At 41.7% G+C, this 22,940-nt stretch overlaps 1 protein-coding gene across 2 annotated transcripts in view; it reads right to left on the reverse strand.

The window, feature by feature from the left end:
* Window positions 1-435: 435 nt before the first annotated feature.
* Window positions 436-22,940, reverse strand: part of EBAG9 (estrogen receptor binding site associated antigen 9) — a 45,386-nt gene continuing 22,881 nt past the window's right edge. For both annotated transcript variants that reach the window (XM_074985649.1, XM_074985650.1), the window contains exons 3-7: window positions 21,073-21,151; window positions 20,785-20,943; window positions 17,290-17,397; window positions 15,587-15,678; window positions 436-985 (exon numbers count right to left, since the gene is read on the reverse strand). In XM_074985649.1, the coding sequence (XP_074841750.1) occupies window positions 865-985; window positions 15,587-15,678; window positions 17,290-17,397; window positions 20,785-20,943; window positions 21,073-21,151 (559 nt within the window). In that variant the 3' untranslated portion in view covers window positions 436-864. The remainder of the gene's footprint in view (window positions 986-15,586; window positions 15,679-17,289; window positions 17,398-20,784; window positions 20,944-21,072; window positions 21,152-22,940) is intronic.

Here is a 22,940-nt window from a genome sequence, read left to right on the forward strand (position 1 = left end):
GGTTGTAGCTGAGGGTAACTGCCATAGGCACAAAGTATGCTGACTTAACAGCAGGTGAGACCGTCCCTACTGTGGGGGCATTTTTAATTGCATTCTTCTCTGTCTTGACATCTGAGACCTGTCTTCCTATTATGGCTGTAAATCCCCTATCTGGCTTGGGCACTCCATGAAGAACAGAACCATTGTGCACACCCACAGAGGAGAGATTTTTGTTTGCTCTTGTTACCAAAGAAAGAAGCAACTATGGATAATCAGCTCCACAAAAGCAGAGAATTCTTAAAAATTATTCTGTTGCCAGTATAGGTCAATATCACGTTATACAGGATAATGACACCATGTTTTTAAAGCAACTTTGTCAACCTTTAAAAAAGTCAATTAAGAGCAGAACAGCAAAGGTGCATTTTCAGAAATTGAGCACAGAGGCAAAGAATTCTTTAAAATTCTTTAATTACACGGTTTAGATAAGCATAATAGATAATATAGTAGGTTTCCCACCACTTCACTATTTACACCCTTTTCCTTTAAGCTTGAACCACAGAGTAGAGTTTAATGTCCCCATCATCAGACTGTCACCGCAGCAATCACTGTTCTTGTATAAGGAGAGTGCTGGGATAGGGCTATTGCAGGAAACACTTCTCCATCAAAATATGATTTGTAGGGTTGGTGTTTTATTTTTAAGATCCATCTACTAATAGTTCAAGATACTTTATGGAAGAATTCTGGCTTCCAAGAGGGCCTGAAGGATGCATTAAAATCAAGCAGTGAGTTGAGTTCTAAAAATACTTAAATCAGTACAAATGATGCTTTTATGTTGTCAACCTGGAATTCTTGCCTGTCAATACAGGCATCCTAGATCTGCGTGTGCTAGGAGAGTTTTACACCAATTTTGTTCTGCTCCTTCTTCATTAGCCTTTGTGCCTCTTTTTCCATTTTCTTCCTCTGTTGCTCTGCAGCTCGTTTTTCCCTTTCTGCTATCTTCTGCTGCCTGCAATTTGAAGACAGAACATCAGTGACATCTTCAGAACACAGCAAAAGATGCCTAGCAAGTTCCTTTTACACAGGCCGAATAAATACAGAACTTCTTACTTAAACAAAATACAGACTCTTAACTGTGAGCTTTAAACATATGTTGTGCCTGCAAGCCTTGTTCGCAATAACGCTTGGAATTCTGTGTTATTTGTGTACCCTAATTAGGCAGCTATCAGTTAATGTGTCCTCTGCTAATGCTCAGATTAAGCTTTTTTCTCTTCTTTGAAAGAGCATATTCTGCACTTTTGAAGTAAACTGCTGATGTCAAACATTGCTTCTCTTACATCTCTCATGCTGCATTTTCCCCAGTGAAGAGAAGGGCCATAGGGCTTATCAGTTGGCATCTCCATATCAGAATCAATTCAGTGTTGTATTTCATTCTTGAGCTGTATGATATTTTAATCAAGCATTCTGACTAAGCCCGGGGTCTGCAACCTGCAGCTCTTTACGGACTTTTGGGGCTCTTGATGCTAAAGTTATAAACAAAACCCTCTGATTATTTTTGATATTTTGGTGAACATCTACAAGCCAAACAGTGAACAACTCGTATCTAAATAGCAAATGGTATGTCATCTCCAAACATTGGCTAACTCCCCCTTTAATATGTGCAGTGCATTGTAGGATTGGGGGGGCGCTGTTCTTAAAATAGGGGTTACAAAAAGTATGGTTTAACATTAAGGACCATCTCGTATTCTCAGGCATTGTGGCTCTTGAATTATCTTTTTTTCCCTAACCGAATTTGAAAAAAAAAAAAAAAAAAAAAAAAAAAAGGCTCTTCTTGCTCTTTTGGTTGCCGATACTTGGACTAAGCCATTCTCTCTCTTATTTTTGGTTGTGGAATATCCATCGCTGGAGATATTTAAGAACAGGTTAGATAGATGGACATCGGATTGTTTAGACAGTAGCTGGTCCTGCCATTGGGGCAGGGGGCTGGACTCGATGGCCTCTCAAGGTCCCTTCCACTCCTAGTATACTATGATTCTATGATTCAACGGATTTTTTTTTTTTTAAATGGCAGAAATTGCTTCATGGATTTGATCCAGAAAGGTGACTGAACTCAGTACAAGGATTCTCATTGATTTTAAGGTCTTTCGATTAGGCCGAGTACAAACCTCCTAATGAGCCGAAGAATTCTGTGAAATACAGAAGGAAGATAACTGATAGATGTGCAAGTGAAAGATCCATGAGATCCCCAGGGAGATACATTTGGAATAAGTTGGGGGTGGGGAGGTACTTTTGTGAAAAAGTAGGTTGGTTGGTTGGCTGTCGATCCTCTCTCATTTTTATGTACAGTTTGGTATCATACTTTTAAAGATAATCCAGATTTTTTTTTTTTTTTTTTTTTTTTTTTTTTACACAGATCGAGTGATATTTCATGGATATCAAATGTTTCTTCCAAACGCATTTTTACAGGTACCAGACCTCCAAACAACCTTAATACACAAGTACAACTGGCATTAACCAGGGTAAATAATTATACAAAAACAAGCTACTTCGTCAATCTGAGGTTCAAACACTCAAAACAGGGACCTGAGTTTTAACCGACTTCTAGACCGAAGAGTTTGCTTGCTTTGAGTTCCTCTTCTGCACCCCAACTGGAGCATCATTTTCCTGCTCACTCCCTCAATACAATTGCTGGAAAACTTACCCCCCACAACCTCTTCCTCCCTGAGACAAAAATGGGCACTCCTGCCTCCCTTCCCATGCCCTTTCCATTGTCTGTCAAGTTCCCATATACCATCTAAATTGTTTTCAAACTCTCATTGTTGATGCAACACCACTTGTTCCTCAGTGTTCAAATATGCCCCACCTCCCGCTTGGGTTTATTCTTTATTTTAAATCTGGGCATTAAATCACCTTTGTCAATGAACCAGAGAACTTAAGACTAATCTACCTTTTGGGATTTGGTGTCAGAGTTAACAGACCTCCAAGCTATACACACAGGCTACGTCTACACGATCACACTACGTTGAAGTAGCCTATTTCGACGTAAGAACATTGAAACAGGCTACTTCGTCGCTACTTCGACATTGAACGTCGATGGCACCAGCTCTGGAGGATGTGTAGATGATGTGTGTCGGAGAACATCAAAAAGAGCCGCCCCGGAAGGAAACATGGCGCGCCCACACACACAAGCACTCCCTGTTGAAACAAGGGACCAGCAAAGCCCCAAGCCACTCTCTTAAAGGGACCCACCCAGACACACTTGGCCTGTACAGCATGAGATCCACAGAGCCAACAACCAGTTGCAGACCCCATGCACGTAGCATGGGCCCCCAGCCACTGCTGCCACCGCCAGAAGCCCTGGGCTAAGGGTTTCTGTACACGGTGACCACAAAGCCCCACAGGGGCTGGACAGAGCATCTGTCAACCCCTCAGCTGATGGCCACCATGGAGGACCCTGCTATTTCAACATAGTGGGACACAGCTCGTCTACACACATCATACTTCAACACTGAACATCGAAGAAGGGTGCTATTCCCATCTTCGGATGGGAATAGCGATTTTGACATCTCGCCACCTAACGTCAATTTCAACATCAAAATAGCTCACAGCACGTGTAGACGCGACGCGTACTATTTCAACGTTGTGCCAGTTACTTTGAAGTAGCTGGCTAGTGTAGATGCACCCAGAGTTACTGAGGGTGTAATTTCCAAACTATATTGCACAACTGGATGCTACCACATCTCCCTCACTGTGTAGAGACAGAGTGAGAACAATGATTGAAGATTGGGAAATACCACTGGCAGGCTGGAATGGACCTCAGGTGACCGTCTAGTACAGGCCCCTGCTTCAAGTAGGATCAACCCCCCACTAAGTCATCCCAGCCAGGACCTTGTCAAACCGGGACTTAAAAACCTCTAAGGATGGAGAATCCACCACCTCTCTAACCAACGCATTCCAGTGCGTCACCACCCTCCTGGTGATATAGTTTTTCCTAATATCCAACCTACTCCTCTCCTTCTGTAACTTCAGAAAATCCATGGAGGTAGAAAATTATTTTACTTTGATGTTTCAATGCAATCAGCACATAATTTTAGTTTTACAGAAACTGTAAATTAAGAACAGTATTCTAACTAACTATAGCTGGGAAACTAAACACTGGGATTATGTTATTCACTATTACCTAGGCTTTTTTTTTTTATTAATGATATTCTGCTATGTGACCAAATGTCTAAACAGTCCAAATTGCTACAACAATTTGGGCTTGATTCTGCCAAGTGCTGAATATTTAGTTTACACTGACCTCAATGTGCAAGCCCTTCTTCACTTGAAGATATCACCACGTCAGATTAAAACAACCAACCAACCACAACCACAGACACTGAGCGAAGCCACAAACACCAGATCAGAGAACCTTCAAACACTGGGATGGAGACCACCACTGCTCAGCCCATTTGTAATTTAAAGCAGAGCATTAGCTCTGCAGCAGGTTACCACTGGGATATTAAAACTAAAAAGCAAAAGAAGCAGCAATCTATTACACAGTGGTTTATCCGTGAGGCAGCATCTCTCCACTACTGCTCTCAGAAAATGAAGGATTTGTTCAAAGGGTCAGCAACCTGATTGCCGTGCGCACCCAAAGTTATGTAGTTTGATGAAGAAACAGGACAGCATTTGTTCATTTTATTTTCCCCTCTGGTTAAATTTTCTCAGGATTCAGAGGTGAGTGGCACAATAGCAGCAACCAAATCTATACTCCCGGGGTGACAGATTGATGCCATCTTCTGTATTTGATAGGCAATAACACCAAGGTAAGATGACTCCTGGATCATTCCATGCTTTTGTTAATGAAGGTGGGCACAGAATATGCAGGCAAGTCTGCCAGTTTTCTGCAGGACAGGATAAAAACTGAACTTTAATTAACTGGAAGATAGGATAATAGCAAAAATGAGAGTCAGTGATGGCAGAAAGATTCAAGTTGGAAAGAATTATTGAAATAGGAGAAGTAAGGGCTAGGCAACTGAGAAGATGTGAGATTTTTTGGGAATAATAAAGTAATTCATCAAAAATAAATAATGCATACTTGCAGAAGTCCAATGCCATATTAATGTTACAGGCAGAATCAGAAAGAAAGTGAAAAGAAGGCTAATTCACCTGGTCTGATTTCCTCTAACAACAGGCACTAAATATTAGTCAATTACCCCATAGTGTGTCCGGTGTGTGTGCTTGGCTAAAGCAACTTCCAGAAGCATTCAGACTTTATCTGAAAACATCAAAAGGTGGAGAACACACTCTTCCACTAGTATCACAGAGGTATCCATGTTAGTCTGTTGCTTTGAGAACAACAACATGGCATCTTATAGACAGATATTTTGGACCACAAGCTTTCATGGGCAAAGACCCGCTTCATCAGATGCATGGGGGGGGGGCGGTTTCAGAGCGGTATTTAAGGAGTGGGGTCCCAGTAAGAGGGAGGGCCAGAGCTGACAAGGTCTATTCAGCAAGGTTGAAGTGGCCCATCATCAATAGCACGTATCAAAAGCGGAAAAAACAAGTCAGACCAGACAGGGGGATATGACCCATTGTCAGAGTCTAATGGGGAGATATTAACACCCAGGGCAGAGAAGTTGCTTTTGTAAGGTGCCATCCACTCCCAGTCTCTGTTTAATCCTTGGTTAACGGCATCAAATTTGCAAATAAATTGCAGCTCAGAGATTTCTCTCTCTCCACCTGATTTTTGAAATTTTTTTGTTTCAGGACTGTCACGCTTACATCTGCCATTGAGTGTCCAGGGAGACTGAAGTGTTTCCCAACAAGCTGCTGTACATTATCGTTCCTGATGTCTGATTTATGTCCATTTATCCTTTTATGGAGAGACTGTCCTGTTTGGTCAATGTAAATTGCAGTGGGGCATTGCTGGCACATGATGGCATATATTATATTAGTAGATGTGCAGGTCAAGGAGCCCCGATGGTATAGTTGGTGTTAGGTCCTGTGATGATGTCACTGGAGTAGATATGTGAGCAGAGTTGGCAGCGAGGACTGTTGCAGGGGCTGGTTCCAGGCTTAGAGTCACTAGTTTGTGATTCATAGTGGCTGGTGAGGATTTGTTTAAGGTTGGCAGGCTGTCTGTAGGCGAGGACAGGCCTGCCTCCCAAGGTCTGCGAGAGTGAAAGATCACTGTTCTGGATGGGTTGCAGATCGCTGATGATGCATTGGAGAGGCCTTAGGTGGGGGCTGTATGTGATGGTCAGTGGTGTTCTCTTGTTTTCCTTGAGAAGCCTGTCCTGTAGCAGGTGGCTTCTGAGTACCTGTCTGGCTCTGGCACATGCATCACTTCATTAAGCAAATCTCCCTCTCTCCCCTGCGGGAACTCCAAAGTGTTAAACTTTGAAGTGCTGGCTCACATCTAGCCACAGCTCACCTGCCAGTACTTCGAAGTGCCAGGGCAACTTTGAAGTCCCTTTACTCAAAATTTTGAGGAGTAAAAGGAACTTCGAAGTTTAACACCTCAAAGTTGCCCTGGGGGAGAATTAGGTTAATTAAGTGCTGCATATGCACCGCAGCACTTTATTAATAAATCTCCTGATACCCTACTCACCACACTGACTTTGAAGTTGGGAGCTAGTGTAGACATAGCCTTTACGATTACCTGTTGCGTTCACTCCATCTGAAGCACCTGGCATTGGCTGCTGTCAGAAGACAGGATACTGGGCTAGATGCACCGTTGGTCTGCCTCAGTACGGTCATTCTCATGTTCTTACATACAGCAAAAAAAAAAAGTCACCTTCCAATCTTCTTTTCAATAAACTGAACAATGCAACCTCTTTAGGTCTCTCACTGTAAGGAATTTTCTCCAAATCTTCAAATAATTTTTTTCTCCTTGTTCTGCATCCTCTCAATTTTTCAACATCCTTTTTTAAAATGGATACCCGGCCTGTTTGCAGTATTCCTGCATCAATCCCACCAATGTCTCACAGGGAGATAAAGTCACCTCCTCACCCTCACTCTTATTTATACCTCCAGGAGCACATTAACCCTTTTGGGTACAGCATCACCATGGGAGCTCGTGCCAAGATGCTTGTCTATTACAACCCCTAAATCCTTTTCTGAGCCTCTGCTTTCCATAGGCATCTCCCAGAGCAGCATTCCCTGTAAGCCGAGTGCTTGGACAGCCACCAAGGAGATTCAAATGCCGCCCAGATGGTTAGCACAGCGCCCACAGCTGTCAGCATCAGTTTCTATTGTTGATGCACATAGGTGCACACAGAATTTATTCCACGTATGGACAGAAAAAATTAGAAGGAACATTGCCCCATGCTCTACGTATGGGCTGCACTTCTTGTGCCTAGACATTGGAATAGCTGCCTTATGTGTTGTTTCTATACAATAGTCTGTCCTCGATGGGCTAGCTTAGGCATCAAGAGTAGAGAGCTGATCATGTACTTCTTTGAGGAAAGACTGAAGGTGGCCTGAAAATAGTCTGCATGTGTGCAAAAGATGGTCATAAAGAAGACAAGAATACATTACTTCTACTAGTCACAGAGGGTCAAGAGGATTACTAACAAGCAGAGGGAGAGCTATTCACCAGCAGTCATGTATTCTAGAATTCTAAATCCCAAAAGCGTGCCCATAGCCAGCATCAAGGATGTTTATTTTGCAATTTGTAGCTTTCCATCACGTACCTCAGTGTTTCACAGCCACAGCCTCCTACTAACTCACTGAAAGGAAATTCTGGTGCAGTGACTTGGTGGCATAAAGATGGAAAACAAAAGGCTGCACGCAAAGATACCATATACATAAATAGCTCATACATGTAAAACAAACAATGGTTTTTCATCCAAGTCTCATGCAGAGTTAAACATTTAGTACTAACCAAGGTAACAGCAGCACCCAAAGGCTTAGTAATCACCACCACCACCACCACCAGTTCATATACTTTCGTTAAACTCAAAACCACACAGAGAATTCCTGTCTGAGCTAAGATTCCTAAGTGGTTTACTGCACCCTCTGCTGGCTAACCACGCCACTGTTGTTTTCTAGACACTACACAGGCAGTCCCCTGCATTACTGATGAAAAGCAGCTCTCACAAAAGGTGCATACATCAACGGTAAATTAATGTCACCGTTATGTCTCCTGTGAGATACAGGATCTCAGATGGCCTTGCTCTAACCATTTATAGGTCACACTCTGGAAAAAGAACTTAATGCTGGTGAAAGAGCAAACTAGTATAAAACTAAAAGAGAGGTAGCCATGTTAATCTGTACTCCAACAAAACAAAACAGCAGAAATGTAACACTTTAAAGACCCAGTGGGTCTGTCCCATGAAAGCTTATCACAGAGTAAATCATTTTGTTAATCTTTGCAGTGCTACATTTCTGCTGTTTTGTTTAGTATAAAACTAGACTTGGTACATAGGAACAAAACAATTAAGAACAAGTGGTTCAAACTACCACTTGTAGTAGTAGAATGAAAAATGAAATGTGTAACATGAACCAGTGGTTGGAAGCTGAAGCTAGACTAATTCAGACTGGAATAAGATGTACATTTTTAATAATGAGAATAATTAACCATTGGAGCAATCTGACACAGTCCTGGGGATTATTGTTCATTGACAATTTTTGATTCAAGACAGGATGTTTTTCTAAAAGAAGTGACCACACTGATCCCTTCTGGTCTTGGAATCTATGAAAAGGTTGAAGACAAAATAGAATCTGTTCCAGGCTAAGTTTGTTCCTTTTCTCATTTAATACTCCGAACCAAATACGAACTCTGCCATGAAGCCACTGAGAGCTCCATGCCAGTCCCAAGCCTGGATGAAGGAGGAGGGTTGGTCAGATACGTGTCAATGCGCTGACTGTCAAACAACAATACGAATGAAATCTGACGCCAGTACAACCAAATATTAAAAGATGCCAGCTCAGACGTTGCCCAGATAAACAAGGTCCACAACACCAATCAAGCGATTGGGTTGGGTCAGTAAGTTGGATACCAAAAGAAAATTACACCTAACACATATGCTATCCATTGGAACATGGAATGTCCGAACACTGTGGGCAACTGGATAATTAAAGCTGCTTCGAAAGGAAATGGAGAGATATCACTGTGATATACTTGGAATGGCAGAGATGCATTGGACAGAACCAGGAGAGAGATGCGTTTGCAAAGTCATTTGGTCAGGAAACAAAACGAAGCATGAAGCAGGAGTTGGATTCCTTCTTAGCAAAACAGCTAGAAGAGCATTTTTGGATACAAACCGGTGAATGCAAGAATGATGGTCGCGCGATTCAAAGCAAAACCGTTCAACATCTCAGTCATTCAGGTGTATGCACCCATGTCAGACACTATGGAGGAAGGCACTGAGCTATTTTATAAAGACTTGACAAAGACGGTGGAGGAGATACGGAAGAAAGATGTGTTGATCATCGGAGGAGATTGGAATGCAAAGGTTGGAGCACATAATGAAGGTTGGGAGAGAGTCATGGGAAGGTTTGGATATGCAGAAAGAAACAAACAAACAAACGAGGTGAGAAACTGTTAGAGTTTGCCACAGAGCATGAGATGGTGATTTGCAACACGAGATTCCACCAAAAGGACTGTAGGAAATGGACATGGCAATCGAATGACAGGAAGTCCAAGAACATGATAGATATTTTGATAAGAAGATGGATAACATCAGCACAGCAGTGCCAAACTTTCCAAGGAGCGGATATAGACTTAGACCACAGTCTAGTTATCGCAAACATCAAGCTAAAACTCAAAAGAAAATGTAAGACAGTTTAAGAAAAGAAGAGATGTGGCGAGGGTATGTGAGGAAGAAACAGGGAATGCAAAAAGAACAGCGCTCGAAGAGAAGACTAAGACTATTGCCACAGAGAAAGACCTAGATAAGAGAGTCGCAGGGATAGCCATCACTACAGAAGAGGCAATTGAACAGACTATTCCAGAAGAAGAAAAGATCAACAAGAAGTGGATTACCCAGAAGACACTGAAGCTGGTACAAGAGAAAAGAGTGTTGAAGATCAGAAGAGATGTTTCTGAGATGGCAAAACAGCAATACAGAATGAAATGCAATGAGGTAAGGAAAGCAGCCAGAAAGGATAAGGAGAAATGGTTAGAGGAGCGATGTGAAGATATTGAGTGGTATTACGGTGAATGTAAGACCAGGGAGGTGTATAAAACAATTAGGAATATTAATAGGAAATGACAACAGAAGCAGATGGTGATCAAAGATGAGAATGAAGAAGTGCTCGTGAACAGGGAGAAGACTGTGCAGCGATGGACGAGATACTGCACTGATCTATACAAAGCACAGTTGGACCTGAGTGTCTCAGAGAGACTGACTGAAGAATTGAAAGACAGACATCTCCCCCAGAGCATCGAGTGCGAGACCAATATTTCAAAGGAGGAAGTAGAAAAAGCAGTGAAACGACTGAAGAATAACAAGAGCCCTGGAAATGATAAGATCATGGGAAAGATGATCAAATATGGCGGAGAAAGCACGATTCAGGAAATAGACCAACTATGTAATATAGCACGGAAAGAAGGGAAGGCGCCTAAGAAATGGACAAGATCTGTGCTAGTGACAATACCCAAGGAAGGAAGTACATTGGAGTGCAAGAACTACAGAACGATTGCCCTAACAAGTTATCTAGGTAAGGTGCTGACAATGATACTGACAGAGATTAAGATCGCACATAAAAGAACATATAGCAGACGAGCAAGCAGGGTTCAGAAAAGATAGAAGTACCACAACAGCAGATATTGGCACTAAAACTGATAGCGGAGAAAGCTCAACAAAAGAACAAAAACGTATACACTTGCTTCGTCGATTTTCAAAAGGCATTTGACAGTATAGATCAGAAAGTGACTTGGGCGGTGTTGGAGTCATATGGAGTGGATAGACTAATACGGTTGTTGAAAGATCTCAAATGATAATGCGGAGGCAGCGGTGAGAACATGTGGGGAGTTGGGAAGTTGATTTAAAACAAGTAGAGGTATGAGACAAGGAGATCCAATATCACCAAGTATCTTCACTGCACATCTGGAGAGAGAGAGTGATGGATAAGACCAAGGAAGAGGTAGAAGGGATATCTGTGCACGGGAAAAGAATTAAGAACTTGAGGTTCGTGAATGATATTATCATCATTGAGGAAGATGAGAAGCTAGCGAAAACGGTGCAAGTGTTAAATGAAGAAGGGAAGTGTAACGGACTGATTATGAACATCGATAAAACAAACAATGGTATTTGGAGATAAGGAAATAGTAAGGAAAAAATCAGAGAAGTTCACATATCTGGGGAGCAACATACCGTATGGTCTAGAATGTAAGAAAGAAAGAGCAACTAGAATAGCGAAAGCAAGAGCAAGTTTGAAGGTGATGGACAAGATCTGGAAAAGCAAAGCAATTAGCTTAAGAACAAAGCTGGGTGTCTTAAACATGTATTCAGCAGCATGTTGTACGGATGTGAGACATGGGTGATAATGAAAGATTCAAAAAGAAGAATATTGGCATTCGAAAGAAGTTGTTATAGAAAGATTCTGAGAGTAGGATGGATGCAGAAGGTCACCAATGAGGAATTATACAGGAAGATACAGCCAAAAGAGAACCTGCTGCAGAAGGTTATAAAATGGAAGCTACAACTATCTGGACATATTTGCAGAATGAATGACAAAAAAAAAAAAAAAAAAATCAAGACCCTCGTATTCGGCATAATGGATGGTTTGAATAGGAGAGGCAGACCCCACAGAGAATGGATAGATGATGTAGTAGGTTGGTGCGGAGCTAGTCTACAGAAACAAAGCCACTCTGCACTGGATAGGCAAAGATGGAAGGACATAGTGAGAGGCATCAGACAGACATCAACGGGCGCTGAGCCCATGGTTCTTGATGACGACGACAACGACGACGACCCAAATACAGATGCCTATAGTTAGGCATCAAAACCAAAATGTAGGTAATAAAAGCAACCCAAGTTTGAGTACCTGCTGCTACCAAATTCAATGGGAGCTGGAGCAGGGACAGTCCAGAGAAGTCATTTAGTTAGTCAGATCTAGAGCTGTGTCCCTAACAAGAGGCACCCAAGTTTGAACAAGCTGTCCAAGCACTTTCCAAACAAATGGAGATGAAGAGAAGGCCCTGCCACAAACAGTTTACAACCTAAATGGACAACGCATAGATGGAGATAGGCAAAAGAGACTGAAGGAAAGCACCAAGAATGACCAGTGAAAGCAGGGCAAACCCCTGGTGAATTCCACCATTCCCTTTTTTTAATCCCTTGCAAATTAAACGAGGCCAGAGCAGAGGATTACAGTGTGCAGGACTTGGCAGAAGAGCACATATTCAGAAGTGACTCAAAGAGGAGCAGACAACAGCATGAAGGGCTACAATCAGGCAGTGAACTGCATGGAAGAACACACAGAGACCAGTCTGGGAGGACAGGAAAGATTACAATCGGCATGCCGAGAGAAAGGGTGAAAAATAAAATGTTTAACAAAAAAAACCTCTCAAACAAGTCAACATTCAGCTGTATAATTAATTGTTCTGTGTGTACTTTACATAAGTACAGCACAGAGAAGTTGCCTCTTGTGTATTATAGTACTTTCAGTCTTTAGATTTTGTAAAGACATTCTGACATTTTTGCCTCAGACTCAGGGAAGAGAATTTTCTCCGTCCAGAAACAGCACCACAATGTAACTGAGCCTTCTAGGACAGGGTCAGCAACTCATAGCAGGAAGAGCCATTTTTTCAAATTCAGTTACAAAAAAAAAATCAATACTTCAAGAGCTACAGTGCCCATAAACGAGACAGTCCTTAATAAATAACCTCAAACTATGTCTTTTGTCACCCCTATTTTAATAGCATGCATACAATAATTTGTACCAGTTAAAAAGTTAAGTTACCCCCATGCCCAGGCTTTACCTGCCTCAGCCCCCAAATCCACCCTCTACCCCCAGGCTTTTCCTCCCCCATCCTGCAAACTCACCCCCCAACTCCCAGGCTTAACCTCCCCCCCACATCCCCAGATTAATTCACCTCAGCGCATGCAGCTCCCCCACAACCACCCTGCTGCTCCTTGCTGCCTTCTCAGCCTGGCTGTGTGGCTCCGGCAGGGGCAGGCTCAGCCACACCATCCCCAACCCCAGCTCTCCTGCCAGCTTAAACTTTCACCCACATGGGGCTGCTCCCTGCCCTAGCAGCTTTCACTTCTGAGACTCCCTGCCCTGCCACAGTCAACTGCTCAGCGGTTCCAGAGCTACCGCCGCTTAAACAAAAAACTAAAGTTCAGTTGGTCAAATGGTGGGCAACTGAATTTAGTTTTTGTTTAAGCGGCAGCAATGCTTAGAGCCGCAAACGACTCCTCAAAGAGCCACACGAGGCTCTGGAGCCCCAGGTTGCCAACCCCTGCACTAGGGCAAAATGTATGAAACATATGCAAGAGCCTGAGCCATCTCCTGGCCCCTTAGCATCATCTTGAAGGGCAAATGACCTTCTTAGCTTCCTCATCACACTTCTGCAGTCACAGGCAGGGAATTGTTGGGGTCCAGCTGGAGTGCACTCAATTTTGGCAACCTCTGGGTCATGAATCCCCGCTCGGGGACAGCATACACCCTGCCCCAGAATTAAGGAGCTTCAGCTGGTTTCTTTGAAATTCCCCCACTCTACTGCACCCAGTGGAAAGGGAGCACAGTTAACAACAATAGGTTTGTTACCAGGTAAACACATGCCTCTGCCCTGCGACAGCCAGGTAAGAAAGATCTCGACAGCTGCAGACGCAGGAGAGATGAGATTGCCTCCTGCCCTCCAGCACAAGGTGTGATTATTCAGCCTAATTTGGACAGTTTGTCTTTCTCCATTATTTTCAAAAACAAAAGAACATAACATCAGTGCACTGATAATTTTTAATTGGGGAAATTTGTCAGGAATCCAAGATTACCAAAAACAATGTTAATTCAGCCACACTATACATACAGGAAATGTTCTCCTTTTCTAGTTCAAACGTGCAGCTGAATATTCTTGTTTATAATAAAACATGCAAAAAAGGATAAAACACAAGAAGGAGACAGAAAGCAGATCCAAGTCAACACTGCCAATAGAAACCGTTACATTCCTGACTAGGATATGAATTGTGCACTGTATTCAAGCTGTATTTCTACATTTATATGATGCTGCACCACACAAACTGGCAGACCAAGGGAGTACTAAAAATATTTTAATCATAAATCAGTATGGACAAAACAGAATTTCCAAAATGCAAAACTAGTATTGTTCAAAAATAATGTATTTAACTCCTGCTCACAGTTGTTAAACAAATAAATGAAAAAAAGCCTTCTAAAAGGTGATGAACACAGCACAGGAATCTTAAACACATGCATGACAGCATATGGACAGCATGCAAAAGACTGTGAAAGGATATAAATAACCTAAAATTATGGAGTACTGCACTACACGATTTGACGTCCCAGAGCCGTCACATTGTGTCCCTTATCCCCTCGTTTTAATAAGTGTACAGAATTTTTAATAAAATATTCATGCTGACACCATCATAAAACTAGTGACATTTACACAATGACCTATTTGTTATTTTAGCTAAGCTAGTTAGAATACGGTTGAGTGTGTGTGGATTCAAGAATGTACTTAATATTTCTGCTGAATTTTCAACTGAATAAACCCACCTCTGCTTCTTCACACAGGCTGCATCTACACTAGCAAGTTGTTTCAAAAGATTTTTCGAAAGGGGGCTCTTTTGAAAGATCCCATGGAGTATCTACACAAAAAGCGTTCTTTCGAAAGTAATTTGAAAGAATGCGGCACTCTTTTCGAAACCACTCTTCCTTTCCCGTTTCAGGGAGAGCGCTCCCTTTCAAAAGCTTCTTAAAAAAAAAAAGACACAAACAAACAAACTGCGGGCCCTTTTTTCGAAAGAGCAGTCCTCAGGGGGCCTGATTTTTTAATCCCTAGCCCCTCCTTTCAAAAGAGCAGGGGCTGTGTGGATGCTCTTTCAAAAGAGCAGATCAGTCTTTTGATCTGCTTTTTTTGTGTGCACGCACTTTCAAAATAAATTCTTTTGAAAGGGCTTCTTTAGAAAGATCTCTGTAGCGTAGACATAGCCATACTGTCTCAACTGTCAAACAGCATTTCCTGTTTCCAATTTAACAGCACACTGCTAAGTATATATTCTGTAAGTCCTTCAGGAGCCACCAAACTGAAAGACATTATTGGTACAAGGTTTTTAATTGTGATTTTACTATTTGTATACTCTAGTGACTCAATTTTTTCCCCACTTATTAATATTGCTACTCAATTTAGTTGTAAAGTAGCACTGTGCAGCATACAGGTCTTCTTTATTTTTAGAACATAAAGCAATTTCCACTGCTCCTTGTTTCATCAAATCCTATTATTCTTGTTATATAAAGAAGTGTTTAGCATGTCAATTTTTTAGCATGTGAGCATGTGATTGTAATGGAAGGAAAGCATATGGTGTCAGAGAGTTAAATGTTCTGTAATGAACACTGGGCAAACTAAGCAGGATTATTACATTGTAAAGTTGCCCAATATATGATTGTGCTATAAATTACTCCAGCCTGGTCAGACATGGAATTGTTCAGTTACCTTAGCACTTCTTCTGCCTGCCAGGCAGCATCTTCCTCTTCTTCCCAGGCATTAGTGTTTTCCTGCCAGGTATCCATGTCTCCCAATTCAGGCTGAAAACAAGATAGACTGTAACACACGCACTGAAACCATCTCCCCGTCTCATTTCCACATGAAATGATGCTGAAACTCAGAAAGCAAGGCTAGTTTGTGTTCAGGATTTTATACAGCTGCTTTAGGACAATTGGGGAAAATCTTCCTAATACCAGATGGGGACACTCAAAACTACCTTAACTGTCTACTTTCCCCACCCTGTTCAAAAAAAAAAAAAAAATAAAACTACCAACAAACCCCACTGAAGTTAGAAACAACTTCCCATTAATCTGAATGAAGACCTATACTGAAGGACCCAGCCTGCTTTCTTTAGAACCAGTACTATCACATCAACCTAGCTTCCAGAATTTTCTAGATTCTAGCAAAGTCCCCACCCACTGCTACCCATGCACTCTCCCCCCCTTTCCAATCAACTGTATCTATCAGTCATTCTGTATCTTAGGTATTCATATCACCTCAAATGACAGTAATGTGAAACAGTGTGATCCCTGAAGAACCCCATAGTATAGATGCCATTATACCAGCAAAACTTCTACCAGTACAACTTGTTTTACCCTGGGAGGGTGGTTTGACTCTCTGGTGCCAAATGCAGCTGTGCAGGTACAGCTATGTCCATGCTAGGAGTGTACTGCTGATATACTAGTATTCTTGTACTGGTAAAATGCTCCTACTGTGGATGTAGCCTAAGTTACACAGGAAGCCTGTGGCAATGCAGGGCACTGAACTCAGATCTCCTGAGATTCAGGCTAGTGTCCTTCTACCAGACCCACAACACTGATGCCATTTTTCCCCTTCCTCACTAAGATGAGAGGGTTTCTATGACTTCCTTATTGTTCCACAACAGACATAAGAACCTGGCTGCTTTCACCACTTCTCTTTTAAAGTAATAATAGTTTTCACTAAGGCATATTAGAACTCAATATTTCTAGCATCAGACACCATACCAAACATGTTATCTGTATGTACTTTTTCAATTCAGTGACAGGTTATTAGAAACAGAAGCAATACAAGAAAGAAATGGAAATATTTATAAAAAGCAAAAGCAATTCTAACATTCTAAAAAGATATCACTCATTTACAGAGCACTTTATATCTTCAGACTGTTTGGCAAACACCTTACATCCTACTTGCCTAACTCAGAGTATAGGTATCACTTTGTTTTAGACATGGTGTTACACTCCATATCTCCTGTCCTACATACCCCTTGTTTGTTATCAAGGCAAACACAAAAATCAGCAGAAGAGCAATACAAACTGTCCCTCCACTCTTTCACTGTGGCATTAATATGTAATCTCCAAAAAGCCTAGAGCTCTCTGGTTTAGGAAATGTAATAAAACTCGGGATGCATTTCAGATCAGCTTCCAGATGGCTGACTTGTATCTCCTTCTGCTCATCACCTCTCTTCAAAAGCTAGGCAGACACCTTAGTGACAGCACAAATTTGACTAATTCACCAATTCAAGTTCAGCATCCTCTGCTCAAATATCTCTTATTAACAATTCAGGTATTTTATAGCTGCTTAGTATCCCTCCTCCCTGGCAGATCTTGCTCTCTATTGAGGAGTACACACGTATACAGCAATATAAGAATCAAAACCAATAGCATACTTACTGACTGGTGAATAAAAGGAATATCTTGTGTAGCTGCTAATCTACTGGAAAATCCTGCATTTCCATCTGGGATCCCAAAATTTAAAGGTTCTCGTTTTTTAATAACAATCTGAAAGACAACATTGATAAAAGGGAAAGACGAGCAGGGGGATAGGGCAGAAGAATCAATTTTACTGAGGGCTAATAAAACCATGATAGTCTTTCTTCAGCACTGTAACATGGACCTCCTATCTGTTTTAGTAGACAAAATACCAAACATCCCTTTAAAAGAAGGACACTAAGTTTTTTTTCCCCATATATTTTACCACCTTGTAGTGTCTGTGTTCCACTTCTACCAGTGCAGACACACAAACACACTGGAGTTTGCTAGATTTTAGAAAAGGCAGGTCAGTAAATGTAACATGGTAGCTAAAAGCATCATATGCCTTTTTAGTGGCTTATCCTCATACAATATAAGAGCCTATACCCACACATCTGTCAGTAGCATCTGAACCCACTTTGTAATAATCCACCGTGATTCATCAGCAGGGCCTGAACCTGGGGAAATTCAGTATCAAACCACAAACCTTTGCCAGCAAAGTGACTGCTTTAACACAAGTGGGGTGCTGGGCTGGAGGTTCATATCTGCTGACAATCTATGGTGGGGTAATTCCACATACAATGACAATCTAGACTTTTCAGTATGAACCCTCTGCCTCTCCAGATAGAAGCATGAATGTAAAACTATGTAACATGTAACTACAAATATGGACTGATCAATCAATCACAAATTCATTTCTTGTAGTGATAGGCTCAGGGACAGAGGAAAAAAATGACTTACCAAATTACAAACCTTCTGTGCTCCAGCTGTCCCTTACACAAAACAATGGGACCCAAATGCCCCAGGAGGTGTTAAGGAAAAGAAGCAAGTTAAAACAGATTCTAGCCAAGCTACGGATTGTATTGCCAAATAAGAGCTAGGCACAAAAATCAATTCTCTCTCTTTTCACATCTCTCCAGTAAATGTCAGGAAAGGCGTACCATGAAATGGGGTGTAACCACAAGGATCTAGGGGTTATAGTGCACCACAAACTAAATATAAATCAGTGTGATGCTGTCGCACAAAAAAAAACCAAAAAAAAAAACCACACACACCACACACATGATTCTGGGATACATTCAAAGATGTGCTGTGAACAAGACACAAGAGGTCATTCTTCCGCTCTCCTCTGCGCTAGTTAGGCCTCAGCTGGAGTATTGTGTCCCGTTCTGGGCACCGCAGTTCAAGAAAGATATGGAGAAATTAGAGAGGGTTCAGAAAAGAGCAACAAGAATGATTAAAGATCTAGAGAATGTGAAGTATGAAGAAAGGCCGAAAGAATTGGGCTTGTTTAGTTTGGAAAAGAGAAGACTGAGGGGGGACATGAAAGTGGTTGTCAAGTATCTAAAAGGGTGTCAGAAGGAGGAGGGAGAAAACTTGCTCTTCTTGGCATCTGAGGATAGAGCAAGAGACAATGGACTTAAACTGCAGCAAGGAAGGTTTAGGTTGGACATTAGGAAAACGTTCCTAACTGTCAGGGTGGTCAAACTGTGGAATAAATTGCCAAGGGAGGTTGTGGAATCCCTATCACTAGAGATATTTAAGAACAGGTTACATAGATGTCTGTCGGGGATGGTTTAGACAGCACTTGGTCCTGCCATGAGGGCAGGGGGCTAGACTCAATGGCCTCTCGAGGTCCCTTCCAGTCCTAGTATTCTACGATTCTATGAATGCCCAGATGATGTGCCACCATTTGCAGAAGAAAGCAAGCAAACAAGAGTACTTTGGGTATGTCTACATTCAAACTGGTGTGAGTTCGAGCTTGCAGAGACATACCTATAGTAATTCTGATCAAGTTAGTGTGCTAAAAATAGAATTGTAGAAGCTGCACCATGAGGGAATAGCAACCCTGAGTAGAGTCTTAGAAGGCTCATTCTTGGGGTAGCTAGCTACTTATTCTGCTTGTGCCATCACAGGTGTACTTCTATATTTATATATACAAGCGTGACCAGAGCTAGCACAGGTATCTCTCTTCAAGCCTGAGATTATACCTTCCAGCTTGAAAGCACACACACTCTTCGGGAATGTACTGACAGTATTACCAAGTGTGGATCTTCAACTACAACACCTCTCTTTTTAGCCCAGAAAACAGATGTGAATCTACTCATATGTGGGTTTGTGTTAATGTAAGAAAGACCAGCCAGTTTGTATGCTTTTGATAAGCAGCTTTATCTTATTAGCTAACAACCGAAAACACTGGAGCAGAACAGCGTTTACTAACATGACAGAAAATAGCAGTACAGCCTCTTTGTAGTTTATACGTTTAGTATTAGTCAGATGTCTGGAACTGGATATTTTCATCAGACACAAATTTCTCATTAACTAAAATATCTGCACACAAATCTCTCTACTCCCAGTAGCGAAAAATGCATTTCACAATTTGGTTTCAGTGTCAACCCATGCCATTCACACTTCCCAAAGTATAGCGCAATTAAAGGACTTCCAAGTAAGTCATTGTTTGGGGGAAAAAAAAACAGAACATGCACTTCCTTGATGGAGTAAGTTCTCTCCCCCACCCCACCTTCTTTGACAAAAACAAGGCAAGTATATGTTTTCCTCTCTCTTCTTTTCAGTTTCCATCAGAAAGCAGAATAAAACTGATGGAGAAAAGCACGGTGCAAACAGATATTTATCTATCTGGGTGAAATCTGTGCCACTGTGCAAATGGCAGAAATGGGCTGCAGCACTACTGGCCCCAGTAGGGGCCACTGGGCCTGGCAGAATCCAGCTTGCAAATTGATGACAAGGACAGGAAAGGGAACTGGAGGATTCCCAGGAGCTGCAGTTCTCAGCACTCCACGAAGGAAGGAGACAATAGCACGTAGGAACCGTCATGCAACCCCAGGACCCAGCATCAAGCTGTTTCTCCCTCTGGATCCCTGAGCTCTGCCAGTGTTTGGGCTGTGAAGGGACTACATCTGGGCTCTAAAGGAAGAGGACGTGTGAGTATTTGGGCTGAGGAGCCCTGATAGATGGCCACTTGGAAGGATGTGCGTGCGTGCGTGCGTGCAGCCCATGGCTAGGCTCTGCAGAGGGAAGATGTCTGTCTAGCTCCCAGTCTGGGTTGGGGGTGGCAAGGGGCAGAGAAACATGAATTGGGTTTCCTTAATTCTCGAATGGAGAATTTGAGTGTGTATCTGTAATGCTACAGGCATACTTGCTGACAGGTGTTTAAAATAAATACTAAAATAACATGATTATATATTGCTGCTTTGAGAAACTTTGTAGAATTTTAAAATACTGTGCACAGATCTTAACTTTTTGGCATAAAATGCTCCCCAGAACAATCTAAGTCACACACAGATAAGGCATCAAAATGCCACACCAGAAATAGGGCTGCTGAATTTTTGCCTGAGAGCACCCCCATTTGTAATTGACCTACAATTATTTCAAAATATTTGAATGCCTGAAACCTACCTTCTGTGTTTTCCTTATAGTTGGTGCCATGTCCTTAAAGTAATCAGGCTCCAGTTGTTCCGAAGCATTCTGTTGGGTGGCCACATTTCCATTACCACCTTCAATCTTCACGCTCGTTGGTGTTTCTTCATCCCATGAAGTCCAGTCTTCTACTTCAGACTAAATACAAGTGAACAATGTCACTTCAGCATTTGACTTGTAAGTGGAAGATTATAATATATTCCACTGGTTTAACAGGATTAGTATAAGTCATTTACTCCACATCACCCAACCCTTTAGAGATATTACCTGTTTAGGAACAGACGAATAATCCACTGTAGTTGGTAAAGTTATCTGGTCTCCACTTAACTTTCGTCCTCTTCCAGACCTGAAAGAGAAATGAAGTATTCCTCCAAAGGTCTGAACTACATTAAAAAAAGAACTGCTGAAAACTAATCTACTGTAAGAGGGGTCTTAATGAAAATCATGGCTAAATCAACAAACAAATAACTCAGGAAGCGATACAAATGCAATGTTGATAATTGGATCAAAAAGGGAGTCACTAATTGAAAACAGTTTTCAGTTTAATAATTTAAGATAATGTAAATACGAAAGTTTTAGAAGTCCAGCTTACTGTCCACTATTTATATATTTGCTTTACATATTTTGCATTTCTTTTACCTTGAACAATGGAATTTATAATCAATTTCACTTTTAAATTCTCAGTGATTCAATGTGTGTGTTGCAAATGCTGCAGGTTATCTTTGTTCAAAGACAACTTCTCCCTCAGTTTTTTTTCTCCCCCTAATTCTTTGGACACACCTCTGTTGCTCTTCAGTTGCATAAAAAGATGTGAATTTTACAGACCTATTTTGAGCTATCAGTTTGCTATAACGTGTTTAAGAAACGGAGAATATTGCCAGAAGTCTACGGAGACGGATAGGTAGGACAGGATTATATAAAGATTCACAGCTGCTATTCAACATGTACCACCATTTCGAGTGTTGAAATTTCCTGGTACGATGAATGAAACTGTCTTCAGGACAGAAGGAGAAACAGTGACCCTTTGGGACTCAGCACAGGTCAGTGGGAGGTTGGATCAACATTGGCCCTATAATTCTGGATGCCTTACATGCTCAGTTGCTGTGGCTCGCTGCCGACGTACCAACAGCCACCAGGCAAGCACACAGTTCCTCGAGGTCTGTGCACTGTGAAGCTATAGGTCAGTAAACTAACCCCAGCAGCCCACCTACAACACAACAACCCCACCCTGGCCTCCAGAAGCCTGGGTTACTACTTCAAGTGTGACCAACAAACTCCCAGTCCTCATTTCCCCCGCCCCCCCCAAAAAAAAAAAAAAATCAGTCCTGAAGTGTCCAGTCCTGGAACACAGATTTATTGTCCTTTTAAAGAGACACAAAAAAAGAACACGCTTTTTTTAAAATTCTAACTGGCATTAACAATCACTTCAATTCAGACACGGTAACAGAATGGTTTAGATTAAAAGTAAAACAGATCTATTTACTCAGTGGTTTATGTGAGTTCAAGTACAAGTCTTAGATGGTTACAAGCAAATAGAAGTAAAATGCACTAAGATTAACTCTACATGCTACAGTCTTTCTTGAAGGTAGATTTCTCACCAATCTTTCCTTCTTCCAGAGGGGGCTCTCTCTCAGGAACTTCCACAGAAGCACAAAGTGCTGGTTTCCCTTATCTTCCTGGGTGAAAGATGCTAAATGGCACTGTCTCTGCTTATCACTTTCAAAATTCACTGACCCTGTTCCAAGAAGCATGAAGACCTCATCCTATTATCGCCATCCCTCTGCTAATGCCTATGTAAATAAGGCGTCCATCATTTTGATTCAACTATTCTTAAATACAAGGCAGATAAGCTATCTTCTTGCCTGTCTGGGGGAAAAGATTTCTCTGTTCACAGACTTTAAAGCATAATATTAGCCAAGTAGCCATAATTCCCCATACTGTGTTCACAATTTTCTTTGTCACCATTTCACATACAAGACCTTGACCCATTTTAGGTACAAATTAGAACTGAGCTGGAGTACCGTTAGGTCAGCTGAAGCTCATTGTTGTTACATACCAGGGAATACTTGGTCATCTGGCCCTGGGGTTCTCATAGTATCATGCCTGCCCCCCTCTCCCTTACAAAACCACAGGAG

This window comes from Carettochelys insculpta, chromosome 2, assembly GCF_033958435.1.
Source record: "Carettochelys insculpta isolate YL-2023 chromosome 2, ASM3395843v1, whole genome shotgun sequence".
Lineage (NCBI taxonomy): Eukaryota > Metazoa > Chordata > Testudines > Carettochelyidae > Carettochelys > Carettochelys insculpta.